Raw genomic sequence first — 15,401 nt, forward strand, 5'->3', positions numbered from 1 at the left:
AGGGGGCAGTTTTGCCTAAGTCACACTTGGGAAGCATAAGTCCTTTTTGAATTCTGGCTTAAAATTAGCCTTTCTTACTCACTGAAGCAGCACCCTGTTTACTTCACTGTTAAAGCAGACCAAATGGTCCAAATTCTGTCCTGAATCAAATCAGTCTCAGTACATGTACTTAACTGAAAGCATCCAGGTTTACACTGCACTAAAAAGGGCAGGATTTAAGATACTGATAGCAAAGGGGGCGGAGATTCCTGCACAGGTAAGGAGTGCCCACATACTCTTTCAGTTCCAGAACCAGGACCTTTCTCCAGGGATTGCAGGTTTGAGGGTTAAAGAACTTAACCTTATGAACCATCCAGATTCCACTGTAACAGCTAAAGATTATTGCCAGACGGTGCTTGTCGAAGGACTTCTAATGAATTTCCTGCTATGACCTTTCTAAAGTGAAGCATCAAAAGAAGCATTAAAATATGGAAGAATACACAAAAGACAGAGGGGGGAAATGTAAAATCTGTTAGTATCCCAGCTATTCAGAAGGAAAGGTTCTGGCATATTCTTATTTTTCACTCTCCCTGGAACTGGGAAGACTGTGAAAATAATCAATTTTCATTTGCCATTCTGCTGTTTTACGCCATTTCACACTACAGAATACATTGTGCAATCATGAGAGAGTTTCTGTTCACATAGGTGTGAGCACTGGGAGTAGGCAGCTTTTGTAGTCCCTAACAACATGGAGAATAGGATGCTAATCTCCTGCTGGGTTGACACCATTGTCATTTCACTGATTTCATTAGTTACTGTTGTTTGCAATGTGAGATCAGAAGGAGACCTTGTGCATAGAGCAGGGGAACTTTGCTGCCCATTAGGTAGAGTGAGTACTTTCAGTTTTTGACACTACAGATTTATCAGCCTAGAATGAACTGGCTTCTATCTCAGGTTCCTTTTTTAACAGTAGCCTGCAGCTATGGCACATCTATTGCCAGTAGAGGTGCACCAATACATCAGTGTGATATTGGATCCGCACCAATATAAAGAAAATGGATTGTATCAGAAATTGGCCTGATGTGGCTGATAATTTGAACGATAAAGAGCCCAGTGCGGTCCCGGTCCTAGCCCACAGAGGCAACCCACCACGCCCCCCTGGCTTAGCTTTGGGGTCACTTGCCCCCCGTGCCCTCTTGGGGTGCACACAGTAGTGGGCCACCACTCCCTTGCCCGTGCCCCCCAGATGAGCCACAGCTCCGTCCTGCGCCCTGCCCTGCCCCAGCTGGGCAGTTCCTTCACCACTCCCTCCCTCACTGTAGGGGCCTTGATCTGCCCTCCCACGCCCCTTCCATCCCCACTCCCCATCCACCACAACAGACTTACCAGCTGCATGCATTGGAAATTGGATCAGTATCAGCCAATATACCTCCTTCAAAATCAGCTATCAGTATCAGTCCCCAAAATCTCTATTGATGCACCCCTAGTTGCCAGCTGTGGACACTAAGGCTAAGTCTAGACAGTCAAAAAGCTCAAGGATGATTCAATTCAATCTTTGCTGGTTAGTCTAAGCAAGTGAGCAGACATTCACTTTTGATTCCAGAAATGCAGCCACATGCCTGCGGTAGCTTAGACCAGAAGTGGGGCAGGGGGTGGGGGGCATTAGAACATGCCACCCTGCTCAGCTCGAGCAATCAGCTTGGGGCAATCCCAGCCCACCCACCTTGCAAGGGAGGGCTAGTGGGGCAGGTGCAAAGCATCCTGGGATGCTGGGGGTCTGAGAGTTAACTTGAATCTGGAGGGGATCTGGGACAGAAGCTCAGAAAACTGATTTAATCTAAATCAGTTAAGCCTGATAATACATCCACCCACATTTATCTTAAATGGGTTTTAGCCATTTTGAAAGCTGAATTTCTGTTGTGTTACAAATTTGAATTGGTTTCTGATTGCTTATACTGATTTATGTGTAATTTCTGTCCCTACCCTAGGCCTGCAAATTTAAGCTCCTCACTAAGTCTATATATGAAAAAAGAGAGACATGGACAATAGGGTCCCTACCACATTGACATTTTTAAGAAATGAAGTTCCCTGTCCCATGTGACTCTTTTTGTCCAATATCAATCCCTGAATTCCTTCAGGTAATAGCTGGGTTAAATTATCTGAGAAGTTTCAAAAGCAACCCTGTCATAGCTGCACTTTCAGTTCCGAGGCTTTACTGCTTTGCACCCTGTTTTTGTGTTAGGCTTGCTGACTTGGCTCCTAAATTTTTAGATGGCATCTTCCTCCTCGTCATCTATGATTCATCTATTGATCATATTAATTTCACAAATGATACTTCTCTATCAGGTGAGAGATAATTGACAGAAGCATGGCTGCAGGGGAATGTGCAGGCTCTGTTCTAAAACAAACACAAAACCATACACACCCCATGCTATGCAAGGTATTAGTAATAGCTCCCAACGAAATACAAAGAGCAGCTGCCAGGAGTGTTTTTCCTAGTGTAAGCTGCACTCCATTCCAGGCCCATAGCCAGCTCTGACATTCCCTAAAACAAACATTTTCCTAGTTCGACATCTCTTTGTAAATCAGCAAGAACATCACAAAAAAGATGGATTTCTTCTAAAGCCCTGGGAAACTCCTTGTTTCAAATTCTGACCATAAAAAGAACCACTAATGAGATTTAAAGTCCTCATGTGCCCCTTCTACTCTTAGCTGTTCAGGATGCAGGATACAGGAAGTTGCATTAGTAAAAATATTGCAGCGGTGTTGTTTCACATTACATTTTTTTTTAAAGCACACAGAGAGCCGCACGTAAAGTATTTTTAAAGGATACTGTCACAGTTTGTAGGCTCAGAATTGGATTTATCTTAAGCATGTTTACAAAGACCATGATATTCTTTATTCCCCATGTGTTTTCTCTGTGTGAAATCAGTTAATGAATGTGAACAACCAATTATATACACACTTAACTTCACATAGGTGACTAGTTTCACTGAATTCATTTGGAATCCTCACATGTTGAAGGATAAGCGTGTATGCAAAATTTAAAAAAACTGGGGTTTAACTAAAAACACTTCTGTGAGTCCCTATGTTAGGGAGGTAAAAACTTTACTGCAAAGAAACTGGTTTGTGTTTCAAGCTACTAAAGTTTATAGTGATGAACAGAGTCTCAACCTTGCTAGCACAAAAGGTTGTAAAAATGGCCAAGAGAGAACCTGGGTGTTCCTCTCTGGTGTAAGGGAATCCCCACTGGGTACGGAACTGGCACAGCTGGCTGTATGTTATCTGTTTCCAAACAGCTGGTTTTAGGGAGTGTTTCATGCTCCCTTAGGACAGAAGCCATTACAAACAAAGCAGAGGCTTCCCCTAGTCAAGTCAAGTGGCGACCCTGTATTTCTGAGCATCTAGTCCAATATCATGGGTTTACACACCCTAAAGCCCTTCCAAGTGATTTGCAAACTTTACCATCTGATGCACAACAAGAGAGATTGAAACGCCCAGCTCTGCAATACAGCTGGCTCTGGGTGACACACCACAGCTGCGTAAGAATGCATAGCTTATCAGACAATAATCTGTGGCAGGACGAGAAAAAGAACACCTCATCCAGACAGAACTGTAGAGTGAATTTAGATGGACCTAGTATCTGCCTGACCTTCCAAATGAACTTCTGGGGAATATGTGATAATGAGCTACCAGTGCTATCCAACTACCAACTTCCAGACCACACATGGCCTGCTAGGGGTTAAGTTGTGGCTCCCAGGCTTCCATCTGGCCACAAGTCCCCCTAAAGCTCCAAATGCAACAGCATTCAGTGTCTCTGGGCTCCTCCTCCCTCCACTGGCTTCCACTTCCTGACTCCACCATAGGGAGCAGGGCAGCATGATACAGCACAGGGAGCAGACGGTGAGGCTACGGCATGCAAGGGCATGTGGTACAGCAATAAAGGGAGTTGTTGAGGGGAGATGCCTATGCAGGCATGTGGTACAGTGGTGGGGTACAGAGGAGACACCCACATAGGCACATGGCACAGTGGCAATGGGATGCCTGCCTGCACAAGTGTGCAGGGCAGCAGGGGTGCATCTCCATGGCATGCAGCCTCTGGTTTGCCCTGGGGCATCCCACAGGCATGTAGCCCCTGCTGGTGTGGCCTCCAGGGTATTGGCCCCCAGTTACTTAGAAGTTCGACAACCCTGAGCTAAAATATTTGGGCAATTTCCATTTAAACCAAAAATTTATGAACCTGGGAGATGTGAGCTCTTGTAACGAACAGGAACAATAGAAGTTGTTTTTGGCATAAACATCTTTTCCTCTTGTCTTTCATGACTGACCATCTCTGAAGCTGCTGGCAACCAGACACCTACTCATTTCCTGCATGTGCACACACACCCATATTATATACACCCAAAGTTCAAGCCACTGATTGACACTCCCCTGCTGTACTACTGTTTCAGTACAGCACAATCATTTCTTACCACGGAGCGAGAGGGGAATTCCTGTAATCCCTCTTCCCTTTCCATCCTCAACCTTTATCCATGAAGACAGTACCTTGAACACAAACCAGCTCTCACAAACTCTCTCCACCTGCTGCAGGGTCTCTTCCACCTGCTGCAGAGTCAGCTCACATGATTCTGAAATCTGTTTTATTTTTTTGGTGAGAGTACACTGTAGCTCTAAAAATCCTATGATCCTCTGGACCTCCTGTTGGCCTATATTTTTTAAATTGTTTACCTTAGTTCCATCTAAATGGTTTTACAAAATGAATAAGGAGGACATTGTCCAGGTAGCATATGACACCCATGTCAAGCACAATGATTTCTTCCAAACTGGCATTAACCTCTTCAGAACCTCGGGAAAGATCAAACTGATCCCAAGAGGTGACATTTCTGATAGAAAAAGGAGAGGCATTTTTATGTCTCACTTGCATTGTTCATGATCTCTGTAGTCATCCATGTCCACATCAGAATCAAAGAGAGAGTGACCAGTGTAATCTGTGTCAGGGGTATGGGAAATACTGTTCTCTGTGCCTTCCTCATCAAATGTTTCTGTCCTTGAGTAAAAGCTGAAGTCCTGCAACGGAGTCTGAGCCTTGCTCATTTCACTACTTTCCTCGGATTCATACAGGGTGTTATCATCATCATGGTGCCACTCGGGCCAGAATTTCCTTCTTATCCTTTCACAGTACATAGCAAGATTAATGAGTTCACCTGCAACATAGTGAAAAAAGCCAGTGTTAGTGGATCTAGGGACTCATCCTTAGATACATTCGCTTCCAAGGAAGCTCTCTTGAGCAAAATAAATAAGGTAGCAAGTAGAAACCTCTCTCCAAAAGCCTAAGCTGTAAGCAAGCATCTTAACGGTACTGTTTACAAGTTCAATCGAATTTAGAAGATCTATGATTACTTACTTGTAAAAAGCAAGGATCAATGTGAAAAAATTATGGATGGATGTAACTTTATTACCAACCACAATTAAATTTTTAAAAGGTGATTCTAGAGAAAAGAATGACTACTTTAAAAACTAATCACCGAAAAACTTTTATAGCAGGGGTAGGCAACTACCAATACATGTGCCAGAGCATGACACACGAAAGCATTTTGCTTGGCACGTACTCCTTGGGGTGGACAGTGGGGGAGCTGCAAGGGGCCCAATCCTTGTTGCAGCAGTGCATCCCCAGCCCTTTCCATGCCATCTGCCTCGAGGTACACGTGCACCAGCTGCTGGCAATGAGCTGGGCCAGGGCTCTGCAGACCCTGGTACAGCAGCTTGCAGCTTCCCCACAACCTGCCATGAGCAGCCCATGCTCCATGGTGGGCAGCAAAGGCCTGCCCTGAGCCTGGGCCAGCTGTGGCAGGCAGCCAGGAGGCTGCAAGCAGCTGCACCAGGGTCCAAGTGGGTATGCATGCCTCGGGGCAGATGGCGACCCAGGGGTCAGGGCTCTGCTGCCACAACAAGGATTAGGCTCCTTACAGTTCCCAAGCCATCCATCCCTGGAATGCCAACGTTTCACAAGTCAAGGTGGTGAGTACTTTTGGCACTCTGCCCAAAAACGTTACCAATCCTTGTGTTACAGATTTGGCAGAAACCTGGCATACTGAAATGAAGTGTAATTGGAGAGGCCAGTATTTCTTAGGGTGATATCTTTTATTGGACCAGCAATGTAGCATTGATAAAGTTGGACAAACTTTCGAATGCCTGACATTCTTCAGGTGTAATTGGAGAAAAGCTTTGATTTTCAACCACCAGATGGCAGCATTGCTCACCAGATAAATTTAACAGGCTTGTATATGATCACTTCAGCACATTTTTAAACTAGTAAGTATATGTATGTATGGGTGGGTGGGTGCATTTAGGGTGAAGACACAAACATTTTAGTGAAGCACTAAACAACATATACATCCATTTATGTTGGACAATGTGTTATCACCTGATCCTAATCAGCTCTGGTTATCAAGGGCAACAGTGCAGTGTGGGTGTTGCATACGACAGGAGCTTCTATCTACTTATTTTGGTAGGTAGTTGAATATGGCATTAATCTATTAAGACCAAATATGCTCAGTTTACAAGTAGAAGATTGTTTTTTTCTCCCTAATTAAGTGTATACACTCACTGTGACATCTGAAAATTCAAGCTTGGATCTCTCCTCTTCCATATCTTCAGCAATAATTGAGGCTCTTGTTTCAGCCGATACTAGGACAGTACCCAGTGCAAGAGTGGCAGAATATGGCCCATTGTATTTTTCCTTTCAAATGCTTGAAAACATTAATTACTTAGTACCTATTAATAAATTAATAACTAATGAAACTGAACTAAAATAAATTAATACAAGCATTAACTATTAATAAACTATTAACAAAATCAACTAACAAAACAAAGACCAAGTTTCTTTAAACAGAAAGATGTAGTATAAATTACCAAGAATGGCAACAGGAAAAACTAGGAAGAAAAACTTAGAGAAGAAAGTGAATGAAAATTGGCATAGAAAAAAACACTGTAGATGAGGGATGTCAAACATACACCCCTCAGAGCTCCTTCACTTGACCTGCTGGGCTACTGGTGGGCTAGGGAAGTTGGGGGCATGGCTTGCTGTAGAAAGCAGGGCTCTTGAGCCCTAATGGACGTGGCCCTTGGTGACAGGATGGCAAGCAGACAGAGATAGCCCCATTAGCCCTGCAGTCACTTGATCCATCACCGATACTGTTGCTGCAGCTTGCGGCTGCTTGGCCTACAGTCACTTTCCCTACCTCGTCTGCTGCCACCCCATGCGGAAGCCTTCACTCTATACCAGAACTGCCACCCCAGGCTAGAACCAGCCTATGAAAAGCCCAGTAGTCTGGATCTGGCTCAGAACATAGAGTGAGCCTGAAGAAGATAAGTGCAACAGCAAAGGCTAGAACAGTTTTGTAGAATATTAAGCACTCCTCCTGCCTCCAAATAGTCTGTGAACTGAAAGTGCTCTCCTGCAAGTATTGCAATTAAAGCCTGCTCCAAACCTGCAAGCGAAGGATGCTGTGGAGGGACTTTTGACAAATGAATGGTACTCACATCTAAGATTTTCTTACCTTTGATTAGTCTCTCAGGCCTTGTGCCTGGCAATGTCCACATTGCCTGTGCTAGATGACCAAAGACAGTGGCATCAACAGTGGAAAGCTTTGGTCCCATGATGTACTTCTTGTCACCTGCAGATGGCAAAACACCAAACATTTACAGACCTGCACATAACTTCCTCACATATAAATACTAGTCAAATCACTGGCTGCACCTTTCAAAAATATTTCTTCCTGAAATTACCCTGGTTAGCCACCTGTACACTGTAAAAAAAATCAATGTCTGGAGCCTATGCCTTAGCAACTGCATATGGGCTTATTTATAGCCAGATCTCAGAGCAAATTTTAATGATTCTATGATAATTCTACAGAATTCCCAGGGTTCTTTGGGAAAGAATTCACCACTGCAGCTTCTCCATCTGCATGCCAATTAAATTATACAGTTACAGAACCACCAGCATACTTGCACCTCTCCTCTCTGCCTCTCCAGCATACTGGGCAGAACAATCCACCATGTCATTCAGAGGATAAAAAAATTACCTGTTTTGATGTGGTCAGGGCCTTTTATGTTAGTAATGGGGCACTGGAGGTATGATTTCCTCTTTCTGGAAAAAATTAAATTTGCACCAGGATGACTATCTTGATGGAAGGAAGCTGGTAGCCCAATGGGCCTCTTGCTAGTAGAGATCTGGTTTCAGGTCTTCCCCTCAGATTACAATGAATAATGGCCTCCACTAAGCACTTGCTCAAAGTCATCCAAATGCAAACCATAACATGATTCAATAACACTGGCCTGCTCTGCCTGAGAGAGACCTAGGGCTGGAGAGCCAGGTATCTGGTGCAGTTCCAGACTAGGATGGTCATGCAAGGGTTGTAAGGAAGTTTGCAAAGTACCTTTTCACATTTGCAAGTTTGCAAAGGCCCTAGCCATGGCTGCTAGATCTCAGAAATAATACCCAGTTTCACTGTAGAATTTTAAAGCAATCTGAAGTACTTCTACAAGAGGCCAGAAAAACAGCCCAGGGGTCTGAACTCCTCTTTTCCATCTTCAGAAATGGTAGGTGTGTACACAACCAATGCAAAGTTTCCAGGCGGTCTCAGATGCACATTGCCACGTTGGGTTCAAAACAAGGGAGCATAAGCAGGGTTTCATGCAGTCATTTGCCAGCACTAATGCAACAGTGATAGTGATCTGAGTTATGTGAATACTAGTTTGCTAGAAAGGAAACCCACATCACCAGCTCATTTCACCGAAGCAGTTGAAAAGCTAATTGACAACTGATCAATGCTATAAACTGCCAGCTGTACTCACCCCTTTCTTCTGTCAGTCCTGTACATTGGGCAGAGAACTGGGTAAAGCTAAAATACTTTTGGATCAGTGCTGTGATACATTTCCCCCTCTTCCAAGGTGTACCAAACTGGCAATTTTATTATCAACTTCTTATGCAAGTGAAATGAGAATCATATATGAAAATCAGTTTCCTTAGATCAGTAGTTCCCTGATCTAAGGAATCTGACCCACAGGCAACAGCACTGAGCATGTAACAAGCTGCAGCATCATACTTTGCTCTCCCTGTCAACCTCAGTTTTAACTTTCTAATTTCCTGTGGCTGCAAGCAATATTGGCAGGTCTGATAGGCAGCATGGTGCCTACAAGCTATGGGTTGGGAACCATTGCCTTAGGTTGCAAGCTCTTCATGACAGAGCTGTCTTTTTCATTTTGTGTTTGTACTGTGGCTAGGACAATGTGGTGCTGACCCATGATAGGAGACCTTGGATGCTACCACAATACTAATAAATATGGTAGGAAAGAATATTTATTTTACACAGCAGTTCAAAGTTGCCATTAGCAAAGGTCCATCTAGCACGAGCTTGCTTCAGAGCACACATACCCATACAGCACAATACAGAGATGAGAAGTATCTCCCTGCACGCTATTTTATGAGCCATTCCCATATTTTCAAGGTCAGCCTAGATGATCTAATGCTCCCTTCCGGCCTTAAATGCTATAAACTCTGTGAAATATTGTCTCTAATTGAATCTTTCAAATCCATTTACCCCACCACTTGGGGATGGTCTTCATGGGTTTGATTTAAATTGGTTTTGATTTGCTGGGTTTTCTAACTTTAGGTTTATTACACAATTTGAGCAACGCTGCACAGCAGTGCAACACAGTGTTTTCCAAAATTCTACAGCCTACTTCTCTGTGGTACTAAATCATAGCAAAACAGCACTATGTATGTGTGATAATGATAACTCCCTGTAAAATGGCAATAATAACAATAACATCAACAACAATAGCAATAACAACAACAACGACAATAATAGTATATCAAAATTGTGCAACATTTTCCTGCTTTTTCATTGTCAGGTAACCCCCCTGTCTGAATAGGATACTCAGGTAAAGAATCCATCTGACGGCGAATAAATGTTGCAAGTGTATTTGTGGTAATTACAATGTCAGCTCCTTAATTCTCTCATACAAATTTCAAAAAATTGCTCCCCAAATGAAAATTGTATATTTTGAGCTAAAATCCCATTTTAACATCAGGCACTTGAGACAATATACCTGAGTTCAAGACTCAAATCCAGAACGTGGGACATTAAGAGGTAACATGCTCTTTAGAAGTGATAGTGGTAAATTTATTCACCCAACTCCTAGCTCAGGAGGATGACCTCTGCTGATCTCTTCAGGCATCTACCCAGGATCTATCCAGAGAAGGCACAACACTAGACCGAGTGGGGAAGGAAATAGGGTTTCCTGCATGTCTGTTCCCAGGGTTCCCTAAAAACTCAATATTTGACCTACCAGCATGACTGTGACCTAGCCCTTAGTCTCCTGTATGAGCTACTTGAACACTGTGTCCAGAAGCATAGGAGTAAGCAGAAATCCCCGATGTGCTTTGTGAGCAGCCTAGCCAGCGGGAGTTGTGTCATAATTTGCTGCTGGTACAAACCAGCATCAAATTACACTGCAGACAAGAGTCTGAGACACTCTGCCTCCCAGGGAAACACTTTCCCACCACTCTACTCAGGGCAATACTTCAAGTCACCATCTGCCTCTAAAGGATGGCAAGAAATCATCAAACATCCAGAATTTCTCCAGGATCTTTTCCCTTCAGGACCTTAGTTAAAAATCAAAGTAGCAAGGAATCCTCCACAAGGATCAGGAAGAGTCTGATGGAAGGAGAGACCATCCTGCAGCACCACAGGAAATCAATTGAGGGTTCAAAATTCTCTCAGTGCACAACACCCGTGTACTCCACTCTGCATGAAGTGCTGTCCCTGAACCAATTCAGTCACCACCCTGCCCACTTTCATACCCCTGATCAAAATACACCACTGCCAGGGTGCCTGATTCACACCGCCAACTGAGAACTGCTAAGCAGCCTATTGACCACTCACTAACATGTGTTGTTCATTTGCAGCTTCAAAAACAATCCTGAAACGTACATTTGTGCAGGCTGATATTCTGTCACCAAGTGTTCCTGTTTGCTTCGCCTCCCAGCCTTTCAATCTCTCCAACTCCAGATTTAGGAGTTTACCCTTGGGGCAAGGTTAACATTACAATGGACCTAACTTTTGCTTACAACACCCATTTTAAGGCTGCCATGCAACCCCAGACTAGAGAGGAATTGGGATTGGTGTTCTGCCCTGGCATTCAAGAGGTCCAATGTCCTACTCTGCCACAGATTTCCTATGTGACTTGGGTAAGTCACCTGGCACACAGGGACTTAGACATTGAAATGCCCAACTTTTAAGGGTCTGGCCACCTAGTAGATTCCTCAGGCCCAAGATAGGCACCCAGTTGCACATACATTGTATGGGGAGAGTTACGTGCATACAGAAGGGTTCACAGAAACCAGCAACTCAAACAAAGGGTCACCGAAGCAAATCACTGAGAAATGCCAAGGTAGTTAGACCTCTAACTCTGCTTGAGATGTTCGGCAATGAACCCAACCGTAGAGGTAGGTACTTAAAACATCAATCCTTTCCTCCAAAAATGACACCCAGCTAAAGATCCCCAACAACCTATGGGGTTAGGGAACTCATCATAGAGACCGATTTTCAAGCCCCCACTGACTTACAGCAATGCTATACCCCCCTGAGAGTGCCTTAGCCACCAGACTTGGGGGTCAACCTTTCTCTTTCTGCCCTAAGGAATATTTAATTATTTATACAAAGTGGAACAGCTTCCAGGGAGCTATTCACCACACTCGAGCCTGGTGGGGCTTGGGCACTCTCCTAGAAAGTGCATAGACGTATGCAGCTTCCCAACATGGATCTTCCACACCCTAGCTGAGTGCACTAGTCATTGTATTAGGAGACACAGATTAGCCAGTAACACTCATCCCTTTCATTTGTTTGGCTTAAGTGTCCCGTGGGTAAGAAGCCTGGAGAAACTCTAGACTGCCTGGAGAGGGTGCTGAGGTCCTCAGCCGTGTCAGGATTCAGGCAGGCTTGCCCATGCCTACTAGCAGAAACTTCAGCATCCCCAAAGTTATGCAGGGATTCGGTGAACGCCAGTGGTGCCTAAGTGTTGGATATTTTTCCACGTTTCAGCTCCTCATCTGTAAAATGGGACTGGTGCTTCTTTATCTCATAGGATAGGTCACTGTGAGGAAAAATACATTAAAGATCAGTCTGCTATAAATGGGAGTTATAAGTTAGGGGGTCAGCAACCTACAGCCTGTGAAACCACTGGATCCAGCTTGCAGAGCTTCTGCAGCGAGGGGTTTCACTTGGGCTGTGGCCAGGAAGCGGGGAGGTTCACCTTCACTGTGTTCAAGCTGGTGGGGAATCATAGCAACACCTGGTCCCAATACCAGCCTGGTCCCAATACCAACCTACCTCTGGCCCAAGCTGTGTCATTCCAACCTCCCGCAGGAAAAAGGTACTGGCCATTGATCTAAGTCCCTAAAGTAAAGAAAAAAATCCAAGGAAAGGAGTACCGTACTAACTGCATCATCTCTCTGACAACTTAGTTGCTTCTGATGTGGAATCTCTAGATATAACCTATGTGGAAGTAAAAGAACTCATTGATCTCATGATTCAGGGCTTCTGCTGGACACCTGTAGGGCTGAGAAGCCTTTCTCCTCCCCCCCAAACCCATTTATGTATCATATGGCTTCTGGTGAAGGTTTCTACCTCTGAAGCATTTGACATTAGCCAGAGCCAGAGGTGGAATGTGACTGAGGAGCTCTGGTGTTGCTGCCAATATTAGAAACCACTCAGGCACCTGGCTGGAGGGTTTTGTTCCTGCTTTCCATCAGACTTACTGACAGATCAGGGCAGGAAAGAATTCTTCCCCTGGGTCAGACTGGCAGGGCCATGGGTTTTTTGCTTTCCTCTGTAATGCAAGACAGTCATCTTCTTAGGATCATCTGAGCGTATTCCCTACCATTAAAACACCAAGGTAGGGTGTGGGGCCCCTGCTTTTTTACCTATAGGTCTGTTTGTTTGATTTTTTCATAGGCTGCTTATGTGGTTGTGGTTTGTGAGAGGGATCACAGCAAATGACTTGTAGACCTTTCTGGACAACTGGTTGGCTACAAATATGGGGGATGCCTTTATAACTTGGGAGGCCCCTTCCAGGAGCATAACTAAAGCAGGATGAGCAGGGCATCAGACCCAGGTGCCATGGAAGAGTTGGTGCCAGAACACAGCTTGCAGGGAGACCATGGAGTAGCAACAGCAGCTGAGGTAAGAACATGTGTGGCAGTGGCAGCAGCCAAGGCATGGGATGCACTCATCATTCATCCCCAGCATCTAGTACTCCGACCTGAGTGCCAAAATTGCTTGATACACCTCGGGCACCATTCACTCCTAAGTGTTCCCATGATGCTTTTCAAAAAGAGTGGGAGAAAATTCCAGTAAGAAAGCTCTGAATAAAAAAGATTTGACAATAATGCAAATTTTTTTTTAGTAACTCCAACTGATTTGTGCCAGCCAAGGATTTGGCTGCTCATATCCAAAACTAGGTATGTGGCTCACTGAAGTCTTTTGGAACACCTTGGACGTGTCTACACATGCACTTTAATGTGCATTACCCTATTTTAACGCACATTAAAGCATCACAAAAAAATAGTGCTCTTTAGCTAATGGGCATTAAAATAAACCGATGCACATTTTTCTGGTACCTCACAATGGAGGTACTAGATTTAATGTGCATTACCTAAAGTGCATTAATGAATGTGTAGATGTGCCCCTTGAATGGGAAAGGAGCTACATAAAATTCTTTTGCCTTATTTTATGCATTTAACAGCACCATCCATGTATAAAAGGGTATTTCACAATGTTCCAATAATGCTTTATGTCACCAGGTGAGCTGTGAATTTAAGCTTCAAATTAAGCAAGAAAAATATTTTCATGCCTTAGAAACAGCAAGATAATTAACATAATTGATCAGGGCACCTTTAATCACATGTCACCTGTACTGGGTTCTTAGTACAATATGCATTTTTACAAGAGGTGCTAAAACAGAACTAAAAAAGGAAGAAGAAAAATTATTAATAGAAAAAATGAAGATAAAAATGACATGACTGGGAATGTCCAGATTAGTGTACTGAGATTAGGCAGCTGCCAAATTATTCTTTCTGAAACTTCTTTTGGAGCTAAAAATAATTATCATTGCTTCAGCACATATATTTGTGGTGCAAAAAGGAGCTTCAAATTAATCTGATGTGTCTGAAGCATTACAGTCTCAAAATCAACTCAGCATAAGAAGCCACTTTGCATTAGCATTTGGGCAACATTTTCATTCTCTTACTCTTGCCCTGGGTTAGTCTGATTAAGAATCAAAGCCCCTCCAGTTTCACCTCCAGTGGGAAAACTCATGGCAGGGAAAGGGGGAGCCCACCTGCACCCGCAGCAACAGGCCACTGGGTTACACTGCAAGTCTCACAGGCTAAATACAGACTTTCAAAAGGCCCAAGCCTGTATTGATTCAATCTGTGCTGGTTAGTCTAACCTACGTAGATTGAACTGATTTGCATGTGAATAGACATTCATTTTTGATTCAGGAAATGCAGCCACGTGCCTGCAGTGGCTCAGGCAAGAAGCAAGTCCTCCCTTCCCTTTGGCAACAGCTGCAAAGCTGGAGGGAATCTGACGGGGGCCCTTCCCTGTTGGCTGCGGCTCCATGACAAGTCAGCCTGGCCTGAGAAGCTGGGAGCAAACCAAGTCCACAGCTCCCATGGCCCCAGCCCGAGCTGCAGTCAGCTGGGAATTTCCCTGTCCCACCAGCCTGGACTGAGCTGCCCCACCCATGCCTGCCCTGAGCAATGCCCCCAGGCTGGCCCAGCTCAGCCCCACAGCCTCTGCCCCAGTCCCCAACCCCTGGAGCAGCGAGGAGGGGGCAGATCCTGACAGAGGCTGTTCCACCTCGGCCAGGCAGACCCCAGGGAGACCAGGCAGAGAGGAGAAGGAGGGGAAATAAATCCCCTCCCTGCCCTTTTGCCTTAGCAGGCCATATTACTGGCATCTGCCCATGTCCCCGCCCCCTGCTCTGGCTAGAGAGCAGAGGGGCATGGCAAGCCCTGCTCTTTGAAGCAGACAGCACAGCCCAGACCAAGGCTGAAAAGCATGCTGGGATACTGGGGGACTCTAATTTACCTTAAACCAGGAAGGGGTCTGGGACAGAAGTTCCACAAACCAGTTTGCATATCAGAGGTGCACTGATAAAGAATTTTTGGGCAGATACTGATAGCTGATATTTAACAAGCCATATCAGCCAATACAGATCCAATTCTGTTATGCAGCTGTTCCGCATAGAAAGAGGCATCTGGTTGGTAAGCCTGTTGTGGAGGAAGGGGGAGGGCAGATCGAGGCCCCCGCAGTGAGGGAGGGAGTGGGGCTGAGGCAGGGGCAGGCACTGCA

The 15,401-nt window shown here is 44.7% G+C and overlaps 1 protein-coding gene across 1 annotated transcript in view; it reads right to left on the reverse strand.

The window, feature by feature from the left end:
* Window positions 1-1,770: 1,770 nt before the first annotated feature.
* Window positions 1,771-15,401, reverse strand: part of FAXC (failed axon connections homolog) — a 56,593-nt gene continuing 42,962 nt past the window's right edge. The window contains exons 5-6 of the mRNA XM_019537789.1: window positions 7,539-7,655; window positions 1,771-5,183 (exon numbers count right to left, since the gene is read on the reverse strand). Coding sequence (XP_019393334.1) covers window positions 4,894-5,183; window positions 7,539-7,655 — 407 coding nt within the window. The 3' untranslated portion in view covers window positions 1,771-4,893. The remainder of the gene's footprint in view (window positions 5,184-7,538; window positions 7,656-15,401) is intronic.

Source organism: Crocodylus porosus, unplaced genomic scaffold (genome assembly GCF_001723895.1).
Source record: "Crocodylus porosus isolate Cpor-Errol unplaced genomic scaffold, CroPor_comp1, whole genome shotgun sequence".
NCBI classification, from domain to species: Eukaryota; Metazoa; Chordata; order Crocodylia; family Crocodylidae; genus Crocodylus; species Crocodylus porosus.